We start from the raw sequence: 22,775 nt of genomic DNA on the forward strand, positions 1-22,775 counted from the left end.
GTAACTCATCTTTCTCTATATTTCTTTGTTGTGTAATCACATAGATATATATGCGTTTTGTTTTTTTTAGGCTCAGAATATTCAGATTCTTTCTCTTATATTTCTCTGTTGTATGATCAAATATTTTCATTATACTTTAATAATTTCAGCTTTGAATCTTATACTTGATACATTTTACATTTATGCAAAATTTTTCCGTGCATTGCACGGGTTAACGACTAGTTTCTATTATATTTATTATAAAGAGGTATAAAATTATTGTATTATTAGAATTACTTATGTTAGTTTTAGTTTAGGTTGTACCTTTTTTTTTTTTCCCTATATTGGGGAATTAATTATTGGAATTTTTTTTCTTGTAGTCAGATTGTTAAGAGTTTAAGAGCTTCATTTACTCCCCTCATTCTCTTTAATTACTTGGAAAAGAAAATGAAGACCCTTTAAAGGTTTCTTGTAAACTTGTTTCACACGGTTAAAAAGAGAGTCAAATATTGATTTAATAATTGTCTAAATGATATATTTTTAGAGTTAGAGTACTCTTTTCAGCTAGAATTGGAGACAATTATGCCCTTTCACTAAAATTATATCATCCAAATTTTCAAATATGATAGCTCTAGGTTTTGCCTACAATTAGGGATGGCACAGAGTAGGTTTGGGTCAGGTGGACTAGAACCCAAAACCCGATCCCCGTTTGACCCGATTCCCACCTTGTATTCTCTAAACCTCAAGTACCCAAATCCAATTCAAACCAAATTTAATTTGTTAATCTCTTTTAAAGAAATTAATAATATCAAGATCATATCTAAGATCTCTAACCATATCAAGATCATATCTAAGATCTCTAACCATAACCCATATCCCCCAAAAAATACCATAACCCATATGATCAAATATGAGAATTTTTTTATATTTAAAAGTAAACCAGCTTAAAAGAAGATATAAAGAAGACACGTTGTCCTTATATGATAATTAGCTCAAGTGATGCAGTGGCTCTAATTGAATATGTAGAATCTTCTACAGCCTTGGCTAATAGGTAGCTTACCTTTCAACTTGCTGCATTTGTTCATAGATGTTCAATTCGATGTTACACTCACCAATCGAAAACAGACTTTCTTGCATTTGTGTCGTGGAAACCATACACTAGCTTTTTCTATGGAAACGGCAATGTAAGAAATGCAAGAAGCAACCATTTCAGCATTGATCATAAGGACTTTTGAGGGAGGCTATTTTTTTTCATTACAAAGATACGAAGAGGTTATTTATAGAGAACAGAACTCAAACCAAATTCAAATACAATTTACAATCTGTTTTACACAAGATGGTAGGGGTCTGGCTTGTGATTGACAGGTGTTGATGGAAATAGGGGTCTGACTACTTGCTTCTGGATAAGCTTCTGCAGGGACAATAAGTGTTCCTGACAGGCATGGATAAGGATTAGCTGCCTTAGGACGTTTTTAGGACTTTTTTTTTTAAAAGTGTTGGAGCTGTTTAGTCTCATCCATCTTTTCTTTGGAACCATTCTTTGTTGATGTTGATGTTAACATTAACATCTGAGTCATGGTTATCATAATAGGGGTCATCATATCCAATAAAAGGGTTGGGCATTTGCCAAATGTCTGCATATGGCCACTGTTGTCTGTAATCTTCTGGGGTGCTTGATCATGTTTTTGATAAGATCCCCTTATTAAGGGATTTTGCTTTTGTAAGAGCAAGGTGACAAGATGGCTTATTCCACATCAAAAGAAGATTTAGATTCATAAAATGATGTGGTTAACAATGAACTTGTTGTACCCTTGTTAATTATAGAAGAGAAACACTTGTCCATGTTCATTTCTTATATAAATAGTTCGCAATATCTTTTTCAATTCTAAGGGAAATTTAGTTGTTAAGTTAAAGAAATAATGGGGTTTATTATTGCCTTATTGGGGCTCCTCTTCCATATTTATTCTTGCTTGGGTGCTTGTTGCTAGGTCTACAAGCTAAATCAATCTCATCAAAGAGGACCATATATATTGTCAGCATGGACGAGTCCCTCATTCCTCCTAAACCCTTCACTAATCATCACAACTGGTACTCGTCCATCATTTATTCTCTCAAATTTTGCAAACCCTGCTTCATTCGATAGTTATCAATCATCACCATAACTAGTGTGTACTAATCAGCATGTTTTTAGTGGTTTTTGTGCTCGTCTCTTTGTATGAACTAGAGGCTCTAAAAAAGTCGTTGGGGTTCATCTCTGCTATAAAGGATAGGAGTCACATTCTTCATACCACTCACACACCTATGTTTCTCAACCTCAATACTTTCACAGGTCTATGGCCTGCTTCGAATTATGGTGAAGACGTTATCGTTGGTGTCATTGACTCTGGAGTGTGGCCAGAAAGTGAGAGCTTCAAAGACACTGGTATGCCTCCAAAAGTTCAGAAAAAATGGAAGGGAGCGTGTGAGGTGGGACAAAATTTCAATTCTTCCATGTGTAATGCAAAGCTTATAGGAGTGAGGTACTTCAATAAGGCTCTAATTGAAAAAAAAATCCCAACATTAAGATTGGCATGAACTCTGCTAGGGATACTAGAGGGCATGGGACTTCTTCTATAATCGCTGGGAATTATGTAAACAATTCAAATTATTTTGGTTATGCTTCAGGAATAGCAAATGGTGTTGCACCCCAAGCTAGTCTAGCAATTTACAAGGTTTCTTGGGATGAAGGAAGCTATGGCTTTGATGCTCTTTCTGCTATAGACCAAGCAGTTGCTGATGGTGTTGACATAATTTCCATCTCTATGTCCTCTCATGCAAATGAAGCACCACTGCATAGGGATTTTTTGGCAAAAGCCTCATTTAGTGCGTTGGAGAAAGGGGTGTTGGTTCAACTTCGGCTGGGAATAAAGGGTCATTAGGCAATGAAATCATACGCAATGGATACCCATGGGTCTTACCTGTTACAGCTGGCACCATTGATCATTGATATGCCGGAACTTTGGCTCTAGGAAATAGGTTCACCATTACTGGATGCACCACTTTCATTGGCATTGCAGTACTCAAAAACCTGCCACTTGTGTATGACAAAAGGCTATTGGCGTGTGACAAGGTCTTATCTAACATTCTTAATGGTATTATCATTTGCCATGGAGATCGTTCTCTTGCCTATCAAATAGAACGTATAGCCAAGTCATACTCATATGTACTAGGAGCTATATTTATTACCTACAATCCTATATCATCAGAAATAGAATTCATGAAAGAGACTTTTTCCTCGTATGGTAATTACATCAAGTAATGGGGTAGCTCTAATGGAATACTTAAGAGTCTACTCAAATGCCCTCAGCTACCATGACATTCTTCCAGACCATTACAGGGATTAAGCCTGCACCAAGTGTAGTTGCTAATGCATTAAGAGGTCCTTCAAGATTTCCAGGCATATTGAAGCCTGATGTAATGGCACCTGGTGCACTAGTTTTGGCTGCTTGGCCTTCAAATATTAAAGTAGCTACAGATCAGAAACAGAGAGCTTTACATGGTGACTACACTATTTTGTCTGGAACATCGATAGCTTGCCCACATGCTACTGGTGTGGCTGCACTTCTAAAACGTGCACATCCAGATTGGAGTCCTACTGCTATTAAATCTTGCATTATGACTACTGCTGATACATATGATAATACTCATAATCCAATAAAGGATAACAAGAATAATTCAATTGCTTCACCTTTAGCTATGGGAGCAGGTCAAATTCATCCCAATCAAGCACTCGATCCGGGCCTAATTTATGATGCAACCCACAAGACTATGTGAATTTCTTATGCTCTATGAACCTTGAAGAGAACAAAATCTTGAGTATTACTATGTCAAAAAAATATGATTGCTCAAAGTCTTCTTCTGGTTTTAATTACCCATCATTTGTTGTTTTAAACTGTCACAATAGAACATCAATTGGTCAGAATTTTCAAAGAATTGTTACCCATGTAGGAGAAGGTGCTACGACTTACAAGGGAAATGTCACACTGCCAAAAGGTTCAACAGTTACAGTTTCACCAACAGACGTTGAGGTTTAGAAATAAGTATGAGAAGCAGTCATATACGGTTAGTATAAGATCTGAAGGGAACAACAATGGAGAAGTTTCATTTGGTGCACTTACATGGGTGGAAGAAAATGGAAATCATACAGTGAGAAGTCCCATCAACTAGATATAAATCATGAATAAAAATGCTTTGACATTGTTTATGTTTAATACTTAAAAATCTCTCTCTTTCTTTCTTACTCTGACCAAAATGACTTTCTTGCAAGCAAAAATAAAAATATCACATACAGGCATAAAGCTATATATAGTTGCAATCTTTAATGTGGATGAATTATAGAACATCCAACCAAATATAAAATATGTTAAGATGGCTGGATTAAATTTTCATAACAAGTACAAAGAAGTAAAAACTACTTTTTTTAAAAGAAAAAAAATTAACATAAAATGGTATTTCATGCGTGCATTTGAACGATAACCACAAGTTGTTATGCACTTGGATGGGTTACAACTTACAAGTGATTGTACAAGTTACCAAATAATGTTAGCTTAGAGTGTGATATTAGAAATACTACCAATTTTTACCATATAAGCTTTACTACCAATATTTCCTATATATATATATAAAAGCTTTACATGCTTATTTATCACTAATTATAAAAAAGTAATTCACACATTTATTTATTAATTGTTAAAGTCCATCAATTGCATTCATTTTTATATTAGTTTCTAAACAATTTATACTAAAATCTGTAATATATTTAACATTTTTTTCCACTTAATTATCTAGGTGACAGAGTTCCACTTAAAAAATCTTCTCAAAAAGATGGCCAGAAATATTGTAATAAAATCTTTGTTTACTCATTTATAACACGTACATATAAGCACAAATCAAAGTCTCTCAAAGTCCAAAAGAAATTAAAAAGAATAAAAAAGATTCAACTAGATGTTTTATGAAAACCATAAAGAAGATAGTTCTAAAAAAAAATGTTTGAACCTCACCAAAAGTAGTACGGTTTTTTCTTTTTTCTTTTTTATTTTCATGAATAGAAGTAGCGGGTAATATGGTAAAAAAATGGTTACCTGATATGCAACCTAATTCCAAATTGGAATCAAGTACAATACTGCCAAAAACTTATGGAAGAAAAAGTTGAATTTCTCACAGCCTTCCCACCGACAAAGCTTTGTGCCGATTAACCATTAGCAGTAATCTCGATCTAGGCCTATGATAGTATGATTTGTTATTCTCCCCCAATAGATTTCAGTCCAACGGGTCTATATCTCGGTTCGTTCGGACTATTTTGGTCTACTTCGATTTAACTTGGCCCTTTCATCAACTTCAATCCATTCTTCTTTTTCTTTTTTTTTTCTTTTTTTTTTTGAAAAGGGACTTCAATCCATTTAGAGATGACAATTTTGTCCCGTCCCTCCCCACTTCGTCCTGCGCGGATTTTTCCCACCCCACAAAGGTGATGGAGTGGGGATGGGGCAAAATTTTAACCCCGCACCACAGGGCGAGGATGGGTTTAGAATTTTTAGACCCGCCCCGCCCCGCCCCATCGCTGCTCTGCCAGCGTTGCTAAGGGTTATAATTATAAATTTTTTATACCCTAAAATCCTACTATTTAAACAAACATATTAATATTAGCTTATTTTATTCTATCCAATGCGATTCTCTGTCTTTATTTTGTTATGTGTTATACTATGAGTTTTTTTTTTTTTTTTGTGATTGTCTTGTTAAATGCTTGGATATATTATTCAATTTTTTCTAAAAACTGATTTGATTTGATGGGATAAATTTAGTTGTAATTTCAAGTATATTTTTATTAATGAAATAAGTTTCATTAAAAAAATTGTACTAATTGTAGAGTAAATTAACAAAAAGTAGAGTTTTACAGGGTGGGGCAGGATTTCACGGGGCCCTAAGAGGCAGTGATAGGGTGAGAAAGTTTTCCCTGTCATGTGGGGCAGGGCGGGACGGAGATGGGGTAAGACAAAACCATGCAAGGTGGAGACTAAGACCCCATCCTTGGGCCCCGCTCCGCCCCATTGTCATCCCTAAATCCATTCAATTAAACTTTAGGGTCTGTTTAGTTGGAGGATGAAAAAGTAAGAGAATATAAAATGGTAAGAGGATGGAAAAATAGAAGGATAGAAAAGATTTTCATTTTTCTCATTTTTGTTTGGTTGGGAGTGAAAGAGTAGAGAGATGGAAAAAGTGAATTTATATAAATTTACTTATATACCTTTGTTAAAAAATAATGTCTAATTGAAACAAAAATGTGACAAACAAGCAAAAATAAAAATACAATCACCCAAATTTATTAAAAAAATAAAAATCATGTCTAAAAAAATCACCTCTAAACCAAAAAAAAAAAAAAAAGGAATGAGAACAAAAGAAACACTTAACAAGGGTACTGATGCCTAGGAAAGCAAATGAAAAAAATAGAAATAAAAAATAATGAGAACAAAAATAAAAATCTTTTTAAAATTGGAATTTAAAAATAAAAAACAAAAACAAAACGTACTGAAGTGAAGAAGCCCATGTGCAGGACGCACATTGGCATTGTCCACCTATTCATATTCTCAAAAAAGTTTTACCTCCTCAATTTCTCTTTTTTTTTTTTTTTTTTTTTTTTTTTTTTTTAATCCTCCCACAATTCACTTTACCATACACATCCTTGAGGATGAATGCTATTGGCTATTGCTAGTTCTAGATTGTTATTGGATTTGTTTGGATGACAGTGGATGGTGAGGTGAGGTGAGATATATATATGCTGAGATGAGCTCAAAGTCGGTAAAATAAAGGAGATATACTTTTGGATTGTTCGGACGGTAGTGGATGCTGAGGTGAGCCCAGGCCTCAGACTTAAACCTATTTAGAAACAGCCCAAATTTCCAACTTTGCCTAGTCTGCTTCTTCTTTTTTTGGCTGAAAGTGTGGTTACCATTCACCAACCATCACGGTTCACCAGCTCATCAAGTACAAGGGAAAGGCATTGTCTTTGTCTTGAAAATTGGAAAAGCAAAGTACAACTGTTTTGTGGCCACGGTGAGAGGCGTATTTATTTACCCCACTTTTTCCTTTTTTTTTTTTTTTTTTTAGTTTTTCATTTTTAAGATTGGTGTGTCTATGGCTCTATGCTATATAATCAAGCATCACGATATTTTTCACAATATTACGATTTTTTTAATAATATTTTGTCACAATTATAACGTTACAGTATAATTAGTGAAGAAAAAATAGTAAATTTATATATAAATAATGGTTAATCACTTACAATTTATTACAATCAAGTGATGACAAAAATATTGTGTAATAATTTGTGATTCTAAAATTACTCCCTAGTATTATTAAGAAATATACTCCTCAAAAAAGAAAGGGAGTGAAAAACTACTAATATTTTTTTTTTTTTTGAGAAGATAATAGTAATTATATATGTTAACGAATGAATGAAAATAAAGTTGACCATTTCCTACTATCTACTCATGAAATAAAATAAAAAAGATAAGTACAAAATTATCAATATCTACTCATGAAATAAAATAAAAAGATAAGTACAAAAGTATCATGAACAAATGAGAATTTTCAAACTTTAAAGCTATAATTTGCCGATACTCATATCATTCATAGGCATAGTTGTTAAAATCGTGATAGAATCCATAAACATCATTATTGAAATTGCAATCAATTCAATGAGAAATAAACCCAACAGAGTGGAAATTTTTTTTTTTTTGGACTATATAATATAATACTCCATAGACCACCATAAATAAACTACAATCAAATTTATCAAAAAAAATAAAAACTACAATCAACAAAAAGGGGGATAATGTTTCAATAGTAACTTCTATATCTTTGCTCTCTCTTCATAGACCTAGAATTGATTGATTATTGTCTTTTTCCCAAATGAAGAATTTTACCAATCACTTTCCACATAACTTTTCTGCATAAATTTTGAATTAGGGGTCTGTTTTCCCATTTAAAGCTCCCAAATAGCCCAAAAATATAAAGTGTATTTCTTATTTGAATTTTGCTTTGTAAATAAAAGTTTTTGTTTATATAATTATCTGGAATTGTAAAATATCAATTATTTTATTTTTGTGTGAACCAAACAATACAAAATATATTTTTTAGCTTATTTTCAAAGAAAAATTATCTTACAAAATAATATCACTAGATACCAAACATATTTTCAAGGTTGGAACTTGGAATCAATTGAAAATAAGTTATTTATTACAGAAAATATTTTCTACAAAACAAGTCATCCTCCCAAAAACATTTTTCATTGAAACAGTGGAATGAGAGAAGCAAAATTAACCTGTAATTGATGACATATAATGTTTTGGTTTTAGAGTTTAAAAGGTTTGAACATTGGTTTCAACAGGAAGGCATGTGATAGACTAATAATGTATTGGCTTCAAAGTGAGAATCTTCATGTGCTTAATTCATGTGCTATGATTCTCAAAAAATAATAATAACAATAAGCATGTGCTGTTTGCATATTTTATTGATCTCATGATTTAGCTTAAAAAGATAAAACTAAAACAACTTCTCTAGTGCTGAGTGCTGAGTCTGCTAACGGACTCAGTTTAAGGTTTTTAATATTGCTATTTAAGTGTTATGAAAAAAAAATATATATATATATATATATATTAAAAAATGTTAAAAAAATACATGTTTATGTATTTAAACACCAAGAGTTATTCTCAAACACCCCTCTGCCTTTTGAGTTTTGGCCCACAAAAGTAAAATAAAAAGTATACACACATTTCTATGGTCCTCTATATCCTATAGAATCTATACCGTATCATATTATGCTCTCTTTGTTACTAGTATGGGCCGAGGTCCCCGGATATCCTCTAAAGGACATCATTATAAATAAATAAAAATTATAGAAAAGGCTAATTTTTTTTTACTAAAATAACTAAATTTGGAGTAAATCATCCACCAAAACTACAGTAAAATAAGAAGGCAATTCCTCTGACCAGACAATATGCAGACATTTAAAAAAAAAAAACAAATTAGGATTCAGTACAATACTTAAAATATTGCATCCAGTGCAATAGTATTGAGATTAAAAATGGCAAAAAATAATTTTCAATCTCAACAATTAAATAAAAAATATTAAAAAAATAATAAATTAAAGTTAAAAAAATAAATAAAATAAATAAAAAAAATTCGTAAAAGAAATAGTGCAATTATTGCACCTGATACTACTGACTTTGGAAAAAGAAATGGGTCCTTCCACATGGTGAGCATATAATTGTCCTTAATGGCACATGGTGTAATTGCCCCGAAGAAATAATTGTCACTGAAACCTTTTTTTTTTTTTTGAGAAGAATTGTCACTGAAACTAGTTGCCGTATTTACCACAATTGAACCAAACATCAATATGTGTGCAAATGATGAAACGAGCCGACAAATAAAGGAGATGTATTTTGCTTTTGCTTCGAAGTTCTTCTAAAAAAAACGAATGCAATATCTGATTTGTTAAAATTCTTAGTTAATAAAAATATATCAAATGACAAATGGTGTAATATTCCTTAGTTAGGACTTATTAAGTAAATTAGTATATTGTGTAGAATTGCATTCAATTGATTGATTCAGAACCTAGCATACATTGAAAACACTCCATCTGGGTGTGCTAGACAACAAAATGATAAATTGCTAGCTATTGGTTTTTTTTTAGAAGAAGGCCTTTGAGGCCAATTTATTCAAAATTGCGACCTATCGTGGTGAAGTGAATTACAAAAAATGTAAATTTCAGTTAGTTCAACTGAAATTTTATATAGTTCAAAAATATCACTAGACCATATGTTTAATAGGGACAATTTGGTAAAAATATATCTCAAACTTTACGTAAAACACCAGCAAAATAGGGCACTCTCCTATTAATCCATGTCTTCAAAACAAACTTATCAAAAAATTAAAATTAAAAATTAAAAAATTTCTCAGACCACTTTGATATTTCCCTCAAGACCACGTTTCAACTTTTTTTTTTTTTTATAACTTTTTTACTTTATCAAGACTAACTAGTTTCTTTTATTTAAATTTTTATTTTTGAATTTCTGGTTTCCTTAATTCCTAATCTCATGTACACTAGACCAAATAAAAAAAAAAAAGCCTCATGGTTTAAATATATAAAGAAGATATGATTTGTGAAAATTACAATTGGTGGTTTAAATATAAAATAAAATTTTAATTAAATAAAAAAGTTTAGAATAATGATGAGTGGAGTTGTATAGGGAATTGATTATGTTTGTATTTGTACATGAAATTATATAATTTACTATTTGAATAAAATACAACGTACCAAGATTTTAATGGGTGGTTTAACTTTCTATATAGAATGAAATTTAAATTCAATTTTAAAATATATATTAAAACTGGTTTCCTTATATTAGTTATAGACCATATATTCTAATTATAGATGAATAATGCTAGTTAATATTAGTAATTATTAATATAATCAATTTGATTCACTAAAGTTTGCCCAGAAAATTGGTTTCAGACCCGTAATTTTTTAGGGTGATTATGAATTGGTTGTCAATACTCTTTGTAACGGTAGCATGTTAAACTCAGGTTTTAAGCACTTTAGTTAACGAAACTTTTTTCCTTTTCCTTGTAAGTTATTTTCAGAGTTATTCTTTCTCTCCTATTATTAAGTAAGACAATTCAGTATTACATGCCTTAACTAGGAGATTATTAAGCAAGGCAATACAATATTACATGCCTTAACTAAGAAAGTAAGATTGTTTTTTTTTCTTTATTAGTTTAGTTGAAATCTATGCCACCATATATTGAGTGTTGCAATTGCTAATTTACCAGTACCCTAAATAATAACATGTCGATATTCTTCTCAAAAATTAAACTCAAAAGGCAAATACTTTATAAAAAAAAAAAAATCCAACTCTATTTTTGTTCTTAAAATGAGAAAGAAAATAAAAATTGTACAAATAAAGAAGAGTAATAATAGAGATACAAACTTTTTTATAAAATTTTTTACAAATCGTTGATGTAGTAAATGGTTATTAGTAAATGAAAAAAATAATGTTAATCGTAGGCCTAGATGAAAATTAATAAAAAACTGGCCGCAACAATCATTTGTAAATATATTATAAAATAGTTTGTCACGGTAATGTTACTCTAGAAAAAAAATAAGAAGTAAGTTCCAATTCCAATTAATTAAATTGGTAAAATTTTATATGGTTGAATAAGAGATATTGAATTCAATTCCTGTCTACACCAAAAACCGATTAGATTAATCTGATGATATACGTCATAAGTTGAAAGTCTCCCCTCACAAAAAATGAGAATGAGAAGCTTTAGAGTGATGACGTGTCAGCATTTAGGACAAGTGGAGCACCAAAAAGGTGATGTGGTGCCGCACTATCCAATTCTCAATTTCCTTCCAGTCCCCACAAATTTTTTTTTTCCTTTTCAGCAACGATGAAAGCTGAAACTTCTGCATTCATTCATTGACTCTCTCTCTCTCTCAGTGAAAACAACAACAGCAACAAAAAACCCCAGTCAGCACATCAGAGGCCTCAGATATCTTTTCAATTCTGATAAAGTCTCATACTTGAAAGGTAACCGTCCTTATGTGCTGTACAAACTAGCTCATCCTAGATTCATTTTTATTTGTTTTAGTAAGTGGAAGTCTTTATGTGTAAGGTTTTTGAGTAATCATTATTAGCATGCTAACTTCTGGGTTATTGTATATATATAATTTGTTGAGTTGGAATTTGTCTTGACACTGAAAACTTTGATGTGATATTGATTCTGCTTTCAGTTTTTTTTTTTTTTTTTGGTGATTAGTGCATAAGATGAATAGAAATTGATCTGGGTTTTTGTGATTTTCAAGTATTTTTTGTAGGGTTATAAAATCATTGAAATTTGACTTAGGGCAATTCTATCATGCAAATTTGTCAATTTTTTTTTTAATGGAAATATAAGGGTGGTTCAGTGTTTGATTGGAAACAATAGGTTTGATTCAAATATGGGGTTATGTAAGAGCTATATGCTATGAGAGAAATTGAAAAGAAAAATGAATTAGAGAATCAAAATTCTAAATTTACCCCCTTTAAAGTGCAAGAGCTATATGCTATAATTTAAATTGGTATGAATGGGGTGTTAGTGTAAGAGGCCTTATGGGTTTTGTGAAGTTTTTTCTGATAAGCAATGGATTATGTGAATAGAGTGAGGATTTTTTAGGATGTACTATGAGTTTTTGAATGGCCAAATTGTGCTTTATATAACTTTGTGAATATACCCAATTGCAATTCTTGGGAACCATCATCACATAGGATAATTAGAACTTAAAACTGAAGCCTTTCTTCAAATTTGATTCCATGTGATCATGCCTTATGATGGTACCAGTATCGACAGGATATTTTGTTTCAATAAATGTATAACACAATGGAACAAGTCAAATTACGTGATATTTTCCTAGATACTCAAACATTCTTGATTGAGTTGTCTCATAGAATTGTCTAGTATTTTTACTTTTTGGGCCAGAGGCAGTTTATTAATGCCCCAATTACTATAATAAAATTTTGTTAGTTTTATATAATTATAGTCATTTATGTTTTATGGTGGATGGTGGCTAGTTTTGGCATTATAAGTTGTAATTGAGAAGCTGTGAATGTGTGTTGTAAGGGGGACGCAATGGCACTCGTTTCCCAGGCAGGTCCATCGTATTGCATCCGCACTGAAATAATAAGATGTAAAGCTGGGAACCATGCGGGATTTAGCGTGACAAACAATATGGAGGCATCAAAAATGAAGGAACTCTGTGCTGGTTTCTCGTCATTATCATGTAATTCTGCCAAGAAGGCACAAATGTTGCATGTAGATGGTCCCGGAGTTGGTTGCAAACGAGGTCATCGAGTGATTGTTGCGGCAAGCCCTCCAACTGAGGATGCTGTAATTGTTACAGAACCATTGACGAGACAGGATCTCATAGATTACCTTGCCTCTGGTTGCAAGCCCAAGACAAATTGGAGGTAAAATTACTGATTCTACCTTATACTTTAATCAGAATGTTTTTTTTTGCTATCTTTCCTACTCCAACAGATAAAATAATATCTTGAACTGTTTCTTTTTTTGCACTGCACTATGTTTCTGAAACTAGTTCATCATATAACATGGATATTGTTTTTTGGTGTTTACTTACACACACACCTGAGTCTCTGGAACCCACAACCACCCCCCCCCCCCCCCCCCGCCCTCCCCCTCTTCTCCTCCTGCATGCTTTGCTCTTACAAGGGGAGGAGGTGCACTTTGAGCTAGAGCTCATTGGAACATTATTTGATTGATTATGGATTCAGTTATCCATTTATTGCAGCCTTTTAGCACTGTTTAACTCCCTTTGGGCCTTGGACAGGTGATCATGTGATCATTCTTGTGAGCTGTGGAATTGATTATTTTAAACTTTATTGAATCAATTGGCAATTCCTTATATTATGTTAAAAACCATAAAATTAATTGGCATCATCTGATCTGTTCTGAAAGTTTTTATGCTTTTCTTCATGCAATATCGAAGAAGAATATTTTAATCTAAAATGTCCTAATGTGAATTATGTGCTATTTATTTTTAGTTAAACTTTCTTGAATTCAATGTGCTAAATTGTTTTTATTATATTTGGTTCAGAATTTCTTTGGTTAGCAAATCTTATTATTTCCTTCTTCAAGAGCGATTTCTTATGTCAATGCTTCGAGTTTGTTAACATAATCATATGATCATTGCAGAATAGGAACAGAACATGAGAAGTTTGGTTTTGAGTTTGGAACTCTACATCCAATGAGATATGAACAAATAGCAGAGTTGCTGAATGGGATTGCTGAAAGATTTGATTGGGAGAAAGTAATGGAAGGTGACAAAATTATAGGACTCAAACAGGTAAAATACTTATCTTGTTTAGGTATCATAGTTGAACTTTGCTTATGTTGTCTATTTTATCCATGTGAAGTTGTGAACAGTAATTCTTTAGAGTTATTTTAGAAAAGAGACAGTTTCTAATGTTGTTTTCTCAAAATCAATTCTCGTAAGGAAACTAGCAAAAAACTTTTCATTTGTTGTTGAATTTCTCCAAAACCAAAAAAATAATAATAATACAATTTAATTTTTTGTGGGCCAGGGGAAGCAAAGCATATCACTGGAGCCTGGGGATCAGTTTGAGCTTAGTGGTGCACCTCTTGAAACTTTGCATCAAACTTGTGCTGAGGTTAATTCACACCTTTATCAGGTTGGTGAACAATATACCTTGTCATAGGCAAGAGCAGGTTGTGGCAGGTTTTCAAGTAAAAATTTCTGTTCAATTTGAAGTCTAGTGGTCATCATTATCACCATCTTCTTTTTCTTTGATCTCAATATAGCTTCTTTTATTCAAATTGATATTATTATACAAAATAACCTCTTGAATTTCTATAGTAATTGATGAAATTCTAGTTTTCACTTCTCATGTTGTGCTTCCATGGTTAACTCAATTCCTTTTTGTGTTATGTGGTGCATGCTTGCATTTTTTTAGAGCCATGAGATATCAGTGGTGAAGGACAAATTCCAGTTTTTGAGAGTAATTTTTGTTTGGATGCCTTCTATGAACTCTTTATCTTTCTCGGGGTTGATGGATACCCCAGTTGTTTCAGCACTTGTGGTGCCTGGGGACTAGGGTTCAAACCCCGCCAACCTCCCTCCCCCTATTTACCTATAAAATTAAAAACCTTTCTCGAACTAGCGGAGTTCATTGAATCTCTAAATCTTAGGATCAGAGTTTCCAACTTGTATTCTATATATGTACTATTGTATTCAATAATATATATATATATATATATATATATATATATATATATATATATATATATATAAATGTCACAGCCCACACAAGGCTCCCACTTTTGCAAGGTATGGGAGAAGTGGCAGCCTTTTACCAATTTTGGAAAGGTTGATTCATGGACTTGAACCTGATACATATTGCTTGGGGGAGGGGGGACACTTGCCAATGCACTAAGGTCCTACCTCTTTATTTCTCCAACAATATAATTAGAAAAATGTATCAGCAAAAGCACAACTTACACCACTTGATAAACTCCTTTCATGCTCTTCTTGTTCTGTTTCTCCGGTACTTGCTCTATAAGTATCATTCCTTTATGTAGTCAATGTACATGCTATCTTAGAAGTGCTTTTTGACTAGCCACAAAAGCAACCTATTTGATTTGTGTTTATATGGTGGAAACAATTATCAGACATCAAAAAGGGCAACTAAATCAACGTAATTGTTTTTTTTTTTTTTGAACAGTTGAAATATATATCACACAAACTAAGAATCTGTGGTTTTTGCTGTATTAAAAAAAATGTTATTTTTTCTATTGAGGACAATGAGGAAATGCTTCCAGTGTTGAGTATAATAATTATTTTGGTAAGGTCTTCTCCTGGCAGTTGCTCACCACTTCCAGGTTTTTTTTTTTTTTTTTTTTGTGGTCTGTCCTCTAGCCAATTAAGATTTCATTTCTTTTGTCAAGACACGTGTCTTTCTGTGTCAGGGCCTGTGAATGCCATTATTCTTTTTGTTAAAAATAAAAAAAAAGGGGTGGAGCACTGTAACGTGGTCTATATTGAGTCTGTGATAAACTAGCAATCAATATATTATTATGTAAGATTAGATATGGTGTTTAATTCTTTAATGAAATTTGTTGCTTATGGAAAAAGGATATAGTCTTTAATTCTGAATATCTGTTTTGTATAGTGTTCCCTTATGCTATATGTTATCAACTAGAGATATTTCTGAACTGATCTTAAATTGAAGTTATGAGTACAATTCCTAAGACTTTGGATGCTGCATGTTCAAATTAAATATCTTTTATTGTAGCATTCTTTCATCATCTTTGTCATCACCATCATTGTTTTTCATTGTCTTTGGCATCATAACCTTGTATAGTGCATGATTAAATTTGAACTTAGTGGACTTTTGCCTTATTTTTTCCGGATTCATGAAAAGTGTCTATTGTATGCTTTTGAACTTATCATTTGTCTTCAAATGCTACATTTTAATAGGTTAAAGCTGTTGCAGAGGAAATGGGAATTGGATTTCTAGGAATTGGTTTCCAGCCTAAGTGGGGAATTAAAGACATACCTGTAATGCCCAAGGTATTTTTAATCCTCTTTCCAACCATTTCATTTGGATTGAAAAGTACAGATTCAAAAATTTGTTAAAAAAGGAAAAAAAAAAAAAAACACCACACTTGTTGAAAGTTGCCTCTTGGACTGAATTAGTGGAAATAGAACTGTGATCTGTCTTTAGCATGTGGCTATAGTTTAAAGTTATTTGCAATGAAGAATAAGAATGATCATAAAACTTGGTCCATTTAATTTATTAATAGTGTTTTATATCTTCTTTTTTGGTTGGAGGAGGAGAAAAAGGGGGGGGGGGGGGGGAGGAGGTGTGAGTGTTAGTCATAGTATTCATATCATGTGGTGTCAACCTTTTAAGAGTCAATATACTTTACTTTTTAAAAGCCTGTTTTTTGAACTAGCAGGAAAACTCCATTTCAATCGAAGCTTTGATATCTAGAGTTGCATTTTTATATACTGTATAGTTAAATATAAGGGGGAAAGAAAATTCAAGAAATGATCTTGTTAGCTTCTACAGAATATCAGAGCATTTGACTGATACTCAGAGTCCCTGACCGAATTTATAGTTAACAGATATATCAACAATCTTCTCTTTGTTAGTTCCTGTCCAGTGATTGGCCATTTTACAATGCGAAGTTTCATGTTTCTATAATTCTTTTTTGCACTTTGGGCACTTCAATTAATTGCGTACTGACAGAATGTTTTGGCTCAGGGAAGGTACGAGATTATGAGGAATTACATGCCCAAAGTTGGATCACTTGGACTTGATATGATGTTTAGGACATGCACTGTACAGGTGAGATTAATGGTACCATGTTAGCAATCAGATCATTCTAAAGCACGCAATTGAAGACTGGCACGTTTCCATAAATTGAGATGAAAAGGAAACCTTCTAATTATTTTATTTGGCTAGGTAAAGACATGAGGGGATTTGAACCCCCCCTACTTGCCCACCACCCTACACTAATGGAGGGTGGATGTGCCACTTGGCCCAGAGGCTATTGGCCTCTAATTCAAACTCTTCCCCTCTTTTTTAATGAGAAATTGATGCATATTAATTTTGATATTTTATAGGTTAATTTGGACTTCAGTTCTGAAGATGATATGATCAGGAAATTTCGTGCTGGTCTTGCTTTGCAGCCTGTGAGAAAAAAATATTGTCCTTTCTGTTTTTAGTGGAAATTTGTCTAATTTTATGTCTACTTACTAGTTTTACCGATAAAACAGATTGCAACAGCTCTATTTGCGAATTCACCTTTCACTGAGGGAAAGCCAAATGGTTATCTCAGCATGAGGAGGTTTCCAACAGTTCTCTTATAGTTGATGCCTTTCATATCTACTATTTGCTTCCTCTAGGCTTCTGTATTAATTTTTTTTTTTTTTAAATCTTTTTTCTTATTTGAACAGCCAAATATGGACTGATACCGATAATAATCGCACTGGCATGCTTCCTTTTGTTTTTGATGACTCCTTTGGGTGAGTTTCCCCTCTCTTTTTTTCTCTAATTATATATATACACACACAGGCACATGCATATATTTATTTACTTTAGATTGGTAAATTGTGCATGCACCCAATGGAACCTAACCCTTAGGGGGAGGAGGCAGCAGTCGAGCTATAACTCATTGGCCTCTCTAATAAATGCTATTTTACTTATAAATAAAATGGCAGACTAACATTCTCTTTCTGAGCTTCTTTTAAACATTTTCTTGTATCGGACATTAGTCAACATGAATCATGCACATCCAGTTTCCAACATCTTTGAAAAGGCATACTATGAGGGTACTTCTGCCTATGCCAATATGTCCGTGCTTGTTTGTAATGAACAATTGTCATAATTGACTCCTGCTCTGCTGAGTTGACTCAAAAGTCATAATTATACTAGAATATTTTCGCCTTTATTGCCCATCAGCAATTCAAACAGAAATAATTTGAAATCTTGCTTGTTATTGTGGAGAAAGCCTACTAATGAGCCCCATTCTTTTAGACTGACTGTATAATTGGACTGTTGATTTGACTTAATGCTCTTTTTACCTTTTTGATTGCTGCTGTGTAAAGAATTGAGCTATGCTGGGATACATGTTCACATACACATTCATGTAACTTCTGATTGCATCTTGATTTCTGCATCTGTTCACTGACTTTTTGGATTTTTACTGGGCTATTACGTCATCTCTTTTGGCATTTTACTTGGGACTATTATTATGATAAAAGAATAAGTTCTAAGTGAAACTTCTTTTCAGCAGAAAATTTGGCTTAATGTGAGACTTAAATTCGACACACATTTGTGCTTATGTAGAGTTAGCGTTGTCCACTTTTCCCCCTTGCATGCAAACCATAGGAGAAGCCAAACCCCTTAAAACCATGCCTTTGGTGAAACCACTGTAATTTACAACCAAGCAGGTCAGAACTACTGATTTCTTCTGATTGAAAAATTTGGAGTGCCTACCTCATACCACTTGGCCAAGAGTCCATTAGAATGATGTAGAGGGCTTAACCACCTAACTGGTTCAGGAAATTACTATTTTATACTATATCTTATACACACACATATCATATATGTTGAGAGCACCGGGGGAATGTTGTTTGGATTTCATATCCTGCTTTGTGAAGATAAATTTTTTCTTGTTGAATGATAGCCGTTTGTTTGTTTGTTTGTTTTTTTTTTTTTTTTTCTAAGTCCGGCATTACCTGTTACTGCATTGAGTTAGTTTTATATGACCTTTTTTCTTTTCTTTTCTTTAATGCAGGTTTGAGCAGTATGTTGATTATGCTCTTGATGTCCCAATGTATTTTGTTTACCGGAAAAAGAAATATATTGACTGTACTGGAATGACTTTCAGGGTTTCCATCTATCCTTAAATCTTGTAACTTAAGACTTTCTGTAGCCATGCTCTTCCTACTCAATATTTTTTTTTTCTTGACTGTTAAGTTTGATTTAAAGCCATTTATTTATTCTAGAAATATATTGGTTGTGTTACTTTGTGTAGGACTTTCTGGCTGGAAAGCTTCCATGTATTCCAGGTGAATTGCCAACACTAAATGATTGGGAGAACCATTTGACAACAATTTTTCCTGAGGTTGATACTTGCATCTCGTATTAAAGTTCTGGATTTGCACGTTTTTCAGCTTTGATCACCTAATGTATGCCATATCTTACTTTCTTTACTCAGGTCAGGTTGAAGAGATACTTGGAGATGAGGGGTGCTGATGGAGGACCTTGGAGGAGGTTATGTGCTTTGCCTGCATTTTGGGTAGCTGACCTCTTTGACTGTTTAAACATAATTAGCTTATTTGTAATCTGTATGTGTGCATAAAGCTTCCTTTGTACATGTCATTGTTTCAATTATCCTTCTTTTACCCTTATGCAGTTCCTTGCAATGTCACCTCAGATGTAGTTTATCTGCTGCTGTAACTTGTTTAGATCATCTTACAAACTGCTTCATTGCAACGATATCAACTTATTGTGATTTTCTATCAAATGTCAGGTAGGTATATTATATGATGAGGTTTCACTACAAAAAGTTCTAGACATAACAGCTGATTGGACTGCAGAAGAAAGACAGATGCTAAGAAATAAGGTAATAATAACTTTCTATACAACAAATGTCTATGTGATCTCTCAAAATTAAATGAATCATAATTAAAGGGGCTTGATACTCTATTGCAAGAGGTATACTTTATTACCTTTCATGCATACATTCTGACTTGCATTAAACAAGCCTTGTTCTGGATATGATAAGTTACTGGTTTGTTTGGAAGAGATACACAATGTGGAGTGGTTGACACTTCCAGTGTATTGGTATTGGTTGCAAATTTTCTGGTGTTTATGCTTGTTATATGCTTCATGTTGCTTCTCTTGGAAATTTAATTCAAAGAAAGTCTATCAGAATTGGAATATCATGCATAGAGCCAGGCTAATTCAAAAGGGCACCCTTTTGTGGCTTCTCAGTCTGGCTGAGGCGAGTTAGTGAAAGATCTTTTCAAGTTTTGAATAATATTTCTGACAGGCATCTCAGATTTTCTCCTCCCATGCTCCCTTCCCCCTCTCTTCCTCTTCTTGTGACTCATGAGTTTTATACTTGATAATGTTCGTAGATGTGGACCCATGGTTGTTGTTTGGTGCAGCCGTTTAGGGTTATGGAACTAGCTATTGTTTCCTGTTCAAAGTCTTAATGTTTATAGAAAAATTAAATTGTCTATAGTCTTTTTGATAAGTAAATTGTCTATAATTTTAATAAACACGATCACTTGCATCCTAGTCTATTCTTCTGTTTCTATGAAAATAAATGCCAATTACATCTTTCTACAGTAATCAAGATGGCAATCTAATTTCAAATATATTCAGTAGGTTCCAAAGACTGGTCTAAAGACACCTTTTAGGGATGGGTTGCTGAGGCATGTTGCTGAAGATGTTGTACAGTTGGCAAAGGTATGTCGCATTATTGCGGTTCTTGCTGCTTTTATTAGATTTTGTTGATGTAAGGATGTATTCTTCTGCTGCAGGATGGCTTGGAAAGGAGAGGCTTCAAGGAATCAGGTTTCCTGAATGAGGTGGCTGAAGTGGTTAGAACAGGTACTGATTTAGGCCTTTCTCTTTTATTTATTCTTTTTCTCTGGCACTGGCATTTGCTACTTTAATAAGATCTTAAGTTTTTGGGTTACAAATCTTCATGAAGACTTCGTATTATCTTTTTTGTTAATTCACTTATTTTTCGGTATGTACGTATATAGGTATATATATGAAGTTATCTGTGTGCTGTTCATACACAAAGTAGTGTGCCTGTGTTCTTATTGCTATCATGAGTATACACATGCTTTGTAGCTCAATATCTATTACAGTTTGCTTAATCTATGAATATGACTTCCGATGATATTTTGGGTTTCTTATATGTACTAAAGAGTGCAAAAACACTAGAAGCATGTAAAAGTTTGGAGTTCTAAATCATTTTGTTTTTAGAACTTCCAAGTGTTCAGTCTTGGGAATATAAAACATGATTTGGGAGATGTTCCTTGCAAAGACATCTGAATGCAACACTACTTTTTCAGAGGCAGTCAGTTATTGCCCTTGTGGTCTATTTTGATCTGGTGTCAATGATGGATGATATTCTTGTGGCAGGTGTGACACCAGCTGAAAAACTTTTGGAGCTGTATTATGGGAAGTGGGAACAATCTGTCGATCCTGTTTTTGAGGAGCTACTGTATTGAGGTGAATCAAATTCTTGTGGCACTTTACTGTGATCCTTTTGTGCGAACTTGATTTTTTGGGTGTAATCCTTTCTTTTTCAAGCTGGTTTTGGTTTATAATTGTAGATTTAGCATCCTAGAGGAATAAATTGTGATGTAAATCCTTGACAGGAGGCTTCTCATGTAATTCTCATTGAATATAACCAGATCAAACTCTGGTCACCTTCTCTCATAAATTATTGCAAGTTGTTGAGAACATGTTAGCTCAGATAAATAAATTTGAACTTCCAAAACATTAACTGCATTATGTTATATGATTGATAATGAGTATCGATATTTGATATGATACAAGTACTTGTAACTCATTTATTTTTGGTCTTCCTTCAAAGACCTTCAGGTCATGTGCCTCTCTCGCTAACTTAATAGATATGATTAACCTATATACTCTGTTGATCTCCTTTTTACTAACATGGGTGTCCAAAGCTTTCTGAGCATCTAATTATTCCCTCGGATGTGTGTAGTCCTGTTCCACACATACCGGGTAATTTTAAGGAGGAATTCCTTGGGGGTGGCCCCAAAAATTTACAAGAATAGCAACATAGGTTCTATACAATTAACCTCGTGGCTATTGGACCCTAGGTCTGGTCCTTGGCAGCAAACTTCCAACAAGAGTAAATCTATGTACCCAACCTACTTCACACATTTTTAATAACTTGCGTGGCAAGTTGTGATTGGTGGGTGAATTAAGTGAGATATCACTCTTTGCACACTCCAGTTTCTGTAAATTCTGTTGACTAATCCAAGTACTGCAAATTTGTTTTATCCAACTCTTTGGGTTTATGCTTGTATTATTGACCTCTTATATTCTCATTGCTTGTTTTGGCTGTCAATAACCCATGTGGCTGCCAACATGTGTCATGTGCTTCCTGTTCCTGCCAATGATTCCCTGTAATTCTTTTACAACCATATGTTACAGGGTTGTATTTGAAAGATGATAATGCATCCTTCTTATTTTTTCTTAATTTCCTCATATATCAGAAAAATGAATGAATTAAGAAACAATGAAAAGGTCAATACCTATGTGTATCAAACTACCAAATTATGTGTGGTCTTGCGCTTTGTTGTGAAATTTAAGAATGACACTATGCTACACAATTAGGAGAAGCTCTCAAATCTCTCTTCTTGTGGGTTAAAAGTAAGTCATAGTCCATGATCTCCTTTATAGTACCACTTAATCATAATGGTGCTGTATATAAATTCTAGGAGCTCATAATGAACAAGGGGTGTGTCAAATTCATCTTACTGGAGTGATAGGTATGATGTTGCTATGGAGGAAACATCCTCCAAGCATAATTTGGTGATAATGTAGATATGGACAGCCTACCTAGCATTTGTTATCATACCATTCTTGAGTGTCCACTTGAAAACACTACTCTAA

The 22,775-nt window shown here is 33.2% G+C and overlaps 2 protein-coding genes across 2 annotated transcripts; both read left to right on the forward strand.

Annotated features, from left to right (window-relative positions):
- The first annotated feature begins 3,330 nt into the window (after positions 1-3,330).
- LOC142612375 (subtilisin-like protease SBT3) lies at positions 3,331-4,052 on the forward strand. Its single transcript, XM_075784473.1, has 2 exons — positions 3,331-3,724; positions 3,967-4,052. The coding sequence occupies exons 1-2, from the start codon at positions 3,331-3,333 to the stop codon at positions 4,050-4,052; spliced, it is 480 nt and encodes a 159-aa protein (XP_075640588.1).
- Positions 4,053-11,415: 7,363 nt separating this feature from the next.
- LOC142613144 (glutamate--cysteine ligase, chloroplastic-like) lies at positions 11,416-21,632 on the forward strand. The gene is made up of 16 exons (XM_075785357.1): positions 11,416-11,609; positions 12,679-13,025; positions 13,771-13,921; positions 14,160-14,267; positions 16,073-16,165; positions 16,863-16,946; positions 17,225-17,293; positions 17,378-17,448; positions 17,558-17,626; positions 18,901-18,994; positions 19,141-19,230; positions 19,324-19,404; positions 19,639-19,731; positions 20,502-20,582; positions 20,657-20,726; positions 21,270-21,632. Exons 2-16 carry the CDS (start codon positions 12,688-12,690, stop codon positions 21,356-21,358), a joined length of 1,581 nt encoding a protein of 526 aa, XP_075641472.1. The 5' UTR covers positions 11,416-11,609; positions 12,679-12,687; the 3' UTR covers positions 21,359-21,632.
- Positions 21,633-22,775: the final 1,143 nt, after the last annotated feature.

This window comes from Castanea sativa, chromosome 10 (assembly GCF_040712315.1).
Source record: "Castanea sativa cultivar Marrone di Chiusa Pesio chromosome 10, ASM4071231v1".
NCBI lineage: Eukaryota > Viridiplantae > Streptophyta > Magnoliopsida > Fagales > Fagaceae > Castanea > Castanea sativa.